Source organism: Benincasa hispida, chromosome 1, assembly GCF_027475165.1.
Source record: "Benincasa hispida cultivar pf3 chromosome 1, pf3_genome.v1.1, whole genome shotgun sequence".
NCBI classification, from domain to species: domain Eukaryota; kingdom Viridiplantae; phylum Streptophyta; class Magnoliopsida; order Cucurbitales; family Cucurbitaceae; genus Benincasa; species Benincasa hispida.
In genome coordinates, this window is record NC_143478.1 from 90,030,486 (window position 1) to 90,039,379 (window position 8,894).

The window sequence follows — 8,894 nt, forward strand, 5'->3', positions numbered from 1 at the left end:
CACTATGAAAATTCAAAAGCAAGCCTGCTATCATTACTCTAATACTAAAAATACTAAAAGCATTACATTCTTTAGGATAAAAAGGGATACAGCTCACAACATTCCTTCATTCCTCATATGAAAAAAAATAAAATATATAAAGTATCAGAACTAGAAATCCCAAAACTTCAACCACAAAAATGCAGCTAGATATTATTTATGAAGAAACTCAAATATTTCTTCATAGCCCTTGATCACTGTCTTTCTTATGGTGAGATACTTTACCAAAATGCATAGGAGGCTCCCAACGTAGATTCATAATAGTTACTTGGTCTAGAAAATTGAACCAACCTGATATATCTTCTACTCCTGCATTGTTCATAATCTTGGCATCCTCCAAGAAATGGCGCCAGCATTTTCTGTTTGAATTAATGTAGCTGCAGCAACTCGGGTCCGCTTCTCTTTCTATTCTGTGCAACACCTACATATCATTAATAGCTTGTCAATGTTTAATACAGAACTGACTCAAAAGTGTGCTTGGCTAATGTGAATTAAAGATTTAGATTTACCTTCAACACTTCGCTGCTGGGAGATGGCACGACCATAATCCTCTCCGGGTGACCTTTTGTCAACAAATCGTCTAATAAATCTTTGACGTCTGTAGATGGCTTGATAACATCAAGTTTGAGATTGGGGGAAGGAGGAAGGAAGATTTCTTTGCTCCCATCGTAAATTATAACAGTCTTGATTCACAATCATATGCAAGAAAGAGAACAAGTGATGCGTTAAGATTGTTGTTGTAGCAGGAACAAGTATGCAAAAACAGGAGGAGGCCATTGTTACCTTGCAAAACCAGACGATAATTTTAAAACCATTACAATGACATCGAAGAAAAGACTGGATGCCAATATTTCGAATTGGAAAATTATATTCACCGTCTTCCTTTTTTGAAACCAAAGAAAACTTTGCTTTGTTTAGATGCAACCGCCCGAGCACATAAACCATATGGTGGCCTGTATAGTCTAACGAACAAGGAGTTAGAGTATCAATATCCACAGCTTTCAGTCTCTTGCAACTTCTCAAGCCTAGACTCCGAAGCTTGGCATTTGATATTTCAATAATCTTGAACTTGTTGCATCTGCTGAGATCCAATTTCTCGAGGATTGGAAAGCTGACTAGTAGCTTATTAAAGAAAGTATCTGTCATAGATGGGTCCTCTATTGCCAACCTCTTCAAGGATGTACAGGACTCTAAGTTAAGTTTACACCATGAATATTTCTTTGTACAATACCAAAATGTTTTCAGACTAGTAACTTGGAACTCGATCGTTTTCAGACCATGGCATTGGTACAAGTCAACCCTTTCAAGCTTTTGAAAACCCGAAATCTCCAAGTTTTTTAATCCTAGACATTCTATAATTCTCAAGTCCATGAGTAAAGGACTGGTAGAAACCAATTGCTGGATTATCTGCTGATCTACTTGTAGCCTTCGGAGATACAGCTTTTGCAAATTCTTGAACTCTGAAGCCTCAAAACTCGACCAGTTAAGACCGTGCAATCTCAATCCAGTTAGAGTCTTGATAGAATGCATAAATGGTGGCACTTTGTAACGTTGATGTGTGATCTCAACATGGATATCAAGCTCACCTAAGCCATTTGCCCCTGCCATTTCAACCCACTGTTTCAGATACGGTACAAGCTTTGGGGTTATACGTAACACTAGCTTGCAAATGCCCAAGTTCTGTGCAAGGTGACTTCGCAAGGAGTTATCAATGGAGTCAATAAACGTCTGCCTTCGATTATCTCTACTAAGATCGACTTCTGTCTTGAGAAAGAAGCGTTCATCAAATGTTAGTACAGAAAAGGACTTCCATGCATCTCTCCACTTCTTCGACAGGATACTGGTTCGAGCAGCCTCTTTTGCACTACGCAAGAATGACAATATATGATGAATCACAGATTCAGGCAACCCCGAGATTTCATCAACCAACTCAACCTCTTTCTCAACTGTTTTCACACCCTTACTCTGCATCTTTCTAATCCCATCAATAGTTTCAATGTCGTTTCTCTTTCTCTTCCTTCTTGAAGAATGCACTTGTGACAATGAGGTCAAACCATCGAGTTTGGTTTGCTCAGCATCCATATCATCTGCGGTTTTTGTTTGTTTATGAACAAATCTTTTCTCCATCAACACTGGTGGAAGAAAAATATCGTTGTCAAATGAACACAAAATCCAAAAGCTGACAAAAGAAAGTGAAGGAACAAAAAATCAGAACATCTAGAACTTAAAAAACAACCAAGGATGAGAAGCAAGAAAGATTTTGCAGTTCGTTACAAAAGTGTGTCCCTAAGAGATCAAAATCCAAATGCAGCATACAGAATATAATTCAATTGCATCTAAACTAACAATACAAAGGATAAACAATCAATTTGGCCAAATTCAACATCATAAAAACCTGGTTAATCACTGTATCAAGTTATGAACACACACATACATCAACAATTATAAGACTACATCCAGTCCAACGAGAATGCAGGGCAAAACAACAAATTATTAGGTTAACGTCTAATTAAATTTAGCATAGCGAAAATTACAAGACGGCAAGACAAATTAGTCGATACATTAATTCCAGAATTCAAATATCATAAACAGCAATCGCCACTCGATTCAAATTAAGAACCCCATCAGAAATAATTCAAAGTTTATTCTCGGAATATAAATGCATCGAGCCAAGTTTACATTCAGAGAGGAAAATAGATAACGTAAATGTTGAATGTCGTTGAATTTCAAATGAATTGTGATAAAGAAGAAGAAAAGTTTACGTCAATGGGTTTCGAGGGAGATTCTTGAAAGTTCCGACAAAGCAGAGAATCAACGGAGTAGAAGGCGAATTTAATTAGGTCGTTCCTGGTTAATCAAGCATCAAAAAAGTGCTTATGTATTTAGTAACAATTTCATTCATTTTAAGGGTGAGATTAGGTTAGTTTTATTCTTAGATTAGGTTGGATCGTATTTTGGCTAAAAATTGGATTGATCCAACCCAACTCGAAATATATATATATATTTTGAAGTTTGATTATCTTATATTGATTAATTTGTTAACTACTTTAAAAATTATTATGATATTTGTATTTGTTTAAAGTTTGTTATAAATATCATAGATATTTGGTATTTAGTATTTCAATTTTACGAGAATGTAGTTATTAGTCATGTGGTGTATATAAATTTACATATTTTTAATTAAAAAGAAAAAAATTATAACCCGACAACCCAACCCAACCCGATTTTTAAAGAATGGGTTGGGTTGGAGACTTTATTTGAGTTGCTAACCCAACCAAACCAAATTTTCAGGTTGGTCCTAAACGTACACTCAACCCAACCCAACCCAACCCAACCCATATACATCCCGAGGGAAACATAAAATAAAATCTTAAGCTATTATCAATTTTTTCCTTTTTTAACTAGTAACAACAACAACAATAATAATAATTTGGCAAACTGTTAGAAATAACACGTTTAAGTTTTTATCTTATAAAATTAGCATCTTTTTTTAAAACTCGTAAAAATAATTTCGACCACGAGATTTTAGTTAATAAATAATTTTTTTTTCAACTTATCAATTGTTTGAAGCTTTCTTGGTACATCTCGCTAGATTATATATCGAGATTATGTGCATTTTGGTGCTAATCTAGGACAAAATAACACCGAGATTATATATATTTGAGCTTTCTCGATGAAATCTCGGACATAATTAACACCAAAACTCATATATTTGAGCTTTCTCGGTAGAATCTTGGACATAATTAACACCGAGATTCTATATATATCCCAAATCTTACCAAAATTTTCGAAAAATTTGATCTTTTTCAAAATTTAAAAATGTTGAATCAATTTTAAAAATCTAATTTGATAATTGGAAAAGGCATTTGAAATTTTGGAAATTCATAAAATTGTGAAAACATAAATTATGCTAAATATTTGAAAAATTACGTAATTATTTGATATATTATTTAGTAAACATAACCGATTTTGAAGAAAATTTGAAAATAGTATAAGATTTGGGAAGATTACGAATATATATATATATATATATATATATAGCAAATCTTGGTTAATCGGGGGAAATGTACCGAGAATGCCAAAACGATCAATAAGTTGGAAAAGTTGATTTTTTAACTAAAATCTCGACCGTCGATCTCACTCGAGATGGACCGAGAAAAACTATTTTTACGAGTTTTCAAAAAACATGCTAGTTTTATAAGGTGAGAACCTAAACATACTATTTTTCACAAATTTCCTAATAATAATAATAATTAGGGGTGTTCAAATAACCCGACAATTCGAACAACTCGGACTACCCAACCCAAAATATAAGGATTGAGTTGGGTTTGTTTTGTTTTTGGGTTGGGTTGGTGATAACTGTAGAAATGCCAGTTATTATAAGCCTTTTATTTAGAATTATGAGGGCTAATAAGTAGAAAATGCGGTGATAACACTTAGAATTTGCGAAAAATTGAGTTTTGCGTCGATTGACACCTAATCACTGACCCCAATATTATGCATTACTCCGTGCCAAAGTGTCTATTTTTGTAGCTATCGCAGGAATCAAACACATGCGTTGGAAATAAGCAATCATAGACAAACACATGCGCTGAAGCCAGGCGACCGCAAAGACAAACGCATACACTGAAAACTGAGCTAGCGCATAGACGAATGCATGCGGTGATCGCATGTGCCCATTGCATGGAAGTTGCGGTGATCAAGCGAATGCGGTGATCAATTGAAAATTGCGGCCACGGAGTGACAACCATAATAGAAGGAGATCGCAAGATGGGTAGAACACGTTGATACTTCAGCTGAATCAAGCTTGGACGCATACCTTGGGAGTATCAACAAGATAAGATGATGTGACATTGCCCATACCATGACAAAGGCAGTAGTGAGACATAACGCAATCATGATAACTGTCGGCGTTTAAACCTTATAAATAGCCCCTTCGACCTTCATTTCAAAGCATCCGAACTTCTGCCTCAAGGCAGAGGTTTGCGATCACAGATGAGAGCTTGAGCAAGATTTTCAGTGAGAATTCTTCACCTTCACAAACCAAACCGAGTGACGACCGAAGCTTTCACTGGAGATAGAGCTCGAGAGAGACATCTCCACCATTCATCCATGGCACCACCGACAGCCTTGACGCAGAGTCCTTCATTTCTCTTCTAACCTCTGTATTGTATTACATTTTAGCTTAAGATATTAAGACATTTTGTAATCAATGTATCTCTGGATTCCTTCAATGCCATCTTCTTCATCATCTTTATCTTTATGATCATTTACCTTCATCGTTTATTTATCAAAGGCGATCGCATACTTAATCGTGTAGCTAGAGATAGGACGCATGTAGCAACCCACCGAGAGGTGTGCATTGTGCGAGTATAGTGAGTTAATCCCCTTTGCTTGGTGAAAGGCTGTAGCAATGCTTGTTTATGGGTTGTTGCATTTCTTGTCTATAAGTTAAATAATCGCGTCTAACTGCCTGAGAAGGTAAGAGATGGAACACGCTAAAGCAAAGTATGCATTGTTCCTAGAGATAGGCACAATCTTATGTTCGACGCAACCATGCACTATAGAGATATAGTCATGCGGCTGATCATTGAGAGGTGTGCGATGCGTTAGTGTGACGAGTTGGGATTACTCGAGCGATTTAAGATAATAAACATTACTATGTGTTAATGGTTATTGTGTATCTACCTATTCTCATCGCAAGTCTTCTATTGCTCAATCTATTTAGATAGGAGTAGGAGTAGTGTGTAAATCTATTAAACTTTTTCTTTTTATTTTTATTCATCACCTCAAATGCATTGCTTCACAAGCATTATTGAGTGACAAGTCCCTGTGTTCGACCTCGGATTACCCGAGAAACTTGCGTTTGCGTTATACTTGGTGCGAGCATAAGAAAACTTGTGATAGGAACGCATGGTCATTGCATACTAGATTAACGCATTTTCATTCCAACGCATGACCTCTGACGCATGGGCGTAAATGCATAGCTTAAGCCATGTCTAACGCATGATTGCGTGCGTAACCCCATCCCTAATTTTCCTCCAACATGGGTTAAACTTTTTCTATTTTTGTTGGGTTGGGTTGGCTAAAAAAAATTTAGGTTGACCCAACCCAACCCGAATTTTATATATATAAATAAAATATACTATATATATTTATCTTTATTTAAAATTTGATTACTTTGTATTGATTAATTTGTGAATTTTAAATATTTTTATTTAAAATTGTTATGATATTTGTCTTTATTTAAAGTTTGCAATAAATATCTTAGATATAATTGGTATTTAGCATTTGAATTTTATGAGATTTTAATTATTACTCATGTGTTGTATATAAATTTACATATTTTTAATTAAAAAGAAAAAAAACAAATTATAACCCGACAACCCAACCCAACCCAACCTGAATTTTAAGGGTTGGGTTGGGTTGGGTTAGAGACTTTATTTGGATTCTTTGGGTTGCCAATCTAACAAACCCAAATTTTCTGGTTGGTCCAAAAAACACCCTCAACCCAACCCAACCCATGTACACTCCTAATAATAATAATTGCTTAGGAGTTTTATTTATTTATTTTTTATTTATTTTTTTTTTTTTTTGGGGTATGAATGACCTTGCTTTATGCTTTATGACTTGCCTCCCACCATCTTATGACTTATAACCTTTTGCTTATGTCAGATGGTACTTTCAGCCTTTCCAATGAACTCGTGCTCTGGATGAGATCTCCTGTCCAAACCCAATTCGATTGAATAAAATCCAAAACTTGGATGACATTACTCGTGAAATTGCGATATTGGTGAACGAAAAAGTCACTGTCGGACTGAGACGTTCACCACTGTCGCGATATCATAGGTAATGTTATCCAAGTTTTGGATTTTATTCAATCGAGCTGCATATTTGAAATTGGATTAGGGTTTCGAAAAAGCAATCGGGTTGGCGAGTTCATCCTCAACCAGATATCATTAGGCCGTCAAACTCCCCTAAAATTTCTTTGTCATATTATTATGATAGCATTGGGTTCGGACCTTGAAAAAGACATCGGGTTGGAGATCTCATCCCGAGTGTGAGTTTATTAGAAAGACTGAAAGTACCCTCTGACGTAAGCAAAAAGTTATAATTCATAAGATAGTGGGGGACGAGTCATAAAACATAAAAATACGTGGGAGAAGGTCATTCGTACAAAAAAAATCATTACTTGGTGTAGTGGAAATTGAATAAAATTTGCCACTGTTATTTAAAGTTAGGGTTTAATTTGAAGATTGAGTTTAGAGTAAAAAATGGTACATTTTTTTCTTGAAAAAAGGGTAAAAAAGGTCTAAGTTCTATAAAGGGTAAAAAAAGTATAAGTTATAAGTTTTTTTTTTTTTTTTTTTTTTTCTTTTTTTTTGTGATATTTAATGGACATTTTGTCCAATTCACCTTTGAACATGTTTTGTACCAACCAAAGGGCACGACTTACAGAATAGTCGTGAGAGGACTTCTTTGTATTAGTAAAATGACTTTCCGTGAAGTGGAGGTGAAATAAAGAAGGAAAGATAGTTAGGCAAGTAAAGAGACCTTGGACTATAATTGAAAATACATTGGGCCTTCATTAGGCAAGTAGAGTATTACTATTATTCTATTATTCTACTAGAGCCTCTGCTGAAAAATGTATGAAAATTAGAATATAGGACATCATTTATAATATCATTCATATAAATTATTATAGATTTCATGTGTAAAATTATGTAAATGACCTCAACAATATTTCTTTCTGAAGAAACAAATCATAACAACAATCTTAATGTTTTATATTGGTGTAAATAATAATAAATATGTCTTTTACCACATCAATTTTGTAATTTATTTTAGTGAAAATATTTTTTTTGAAATAAAATTCAAAATTCAAAATAAAAATGAAAGGGTTCAAATATATTCCAAAATTTTGGGGCATTTTGTATATAATTCACGTTTTTTAAAGATGTTTGTTTTGATGATGATATATATGTACATCTACATGCTAGTTTGTTTTGACGATAATGTATTTTTTTCATGGTGTTTTATATCTAGATTAAGTGCCATTTTAAGACAGATTTTCAAAATATTTGTAAAAATAGGACAATCTACAAACATTTATAAAATTCACCTAAATACATAAGTTAAAATTCATTCAATCAATTTTTGTAAAATGATTTTATAATGATTAAAAAAATATTTGTATATGTCTATAAGTACCTATGTGAGAAATAAATTAAAATGGAGTTAAGTTATTACATATGTTACGGGTGATTTTATATTAAATAACACAAACAACATTTAGCTAGAACATGAGTAATAAAGTCGAAAAGACAGCATGAGCCTAGGAGAAGAGACTAACTTGGGCCTTGGCCAAGTCCGAGCCTCACCAGGCATCCCCAATCCAAGTAACCATTGTAAGCATAAAATATAGCTAAAGTGAGGTATTTGGCCTCAACATTGGCTGAAATTGACTCTAGCAAAATGCCAAACATGGCATGCCCATTGTAAGCCCAAGCTCAATAAGTTAAAAGAGAAACCTAAAACAACTTGGAAACTGTAAGGAAAGGGTTTCTAGGTCAATTACATCTATAAATACATCAAAATAGCTCCAAAGGACCAAAATAACTAAATCCAAAAGTATATAGATCAAAGTAATATTTTAACCTAAAACTTATTATTAATATATACAGGTTTAAAAAATTATTTAAATAATATTGTATTTTAATGTAAATGTCTCTTCACATCTTTCTAAATTAAATTTATATAATTTATTATGAGTTGGGTTGCGTAATTATACCATATTTCCCTTTATTAGTAAACAAATTAACAAATTTAAATAATAAAGAAATTAGCAATTTTAT

General features: G+C 33.8%; 1 protein-coding gene across 4 annotated transcripts; it reads right to left on the reverse strand.

Moving 5' to 3' along the window:
- Positions 1-11: 11 nt before the first annotated feature.
- Positions 12-2,935, reverse strand: LOC120071887 (uncharacterized). Of its 4 annotated transcripts, none has more exons than XM_039024307.2 (4): positions 2,802-2,935; positions 823-2,171; positions 549-722; positions 12-460 (listed from the first exon to the last, which is right to left on the reverse strand). In XM_039024307.2, exons 2-4 carry the CDS (start codon positions 2,164-2,166, stop codon positions 221-223), a joined length of 1,758 nt encoding a protein of 585 aa, XP_038880235.1. In that variant the 5' UTR covers positions 2,167-2,171; positions 2,802-2,935; the 3' UTR covers positions 12-220. The 4 variants fall into 4 exon arrangements, with proteins under 4 accessions (XP_038880235.1, XP_038880226.1, XP_038880259.1 ...); XM_039024298.2 differs by having other exon boundaries at positions 823-2,218; positions 2,802-2,922; XM_039024331.2 differs by lacking the exon at positions 2,802-2,935 and adding an exon at positions 2,719-2,786.
- Between the last annotated feature and the right edge of the window lie 5,959 nt (positions 2,936-8,894).

Excerpts from the sequence above, each read along its gene's own strand:
- LOC120071887 (XM_039024307.2), bottom strand. The coding sequence starts at position 2,166 with ATGGAGAAAAGATTTGTTCATAAACAAACAAAAACCGCAGATGATATG. Across the intron at positions 723-822 it reads TTATCGTCTGGTTTTGCAAG|ACTGTTATAATTTACGATGG; the intron begins GTAACAATGGCC and ends TTGTGAATCAAG. Across the intron at positions 461-548 it reads CCAGCAGCGAAGTGTTGAAG|GTGTTGCACAGAATAGAAAG; the intron begins GTAAATCTAAAT and ends AATGATATGTAG.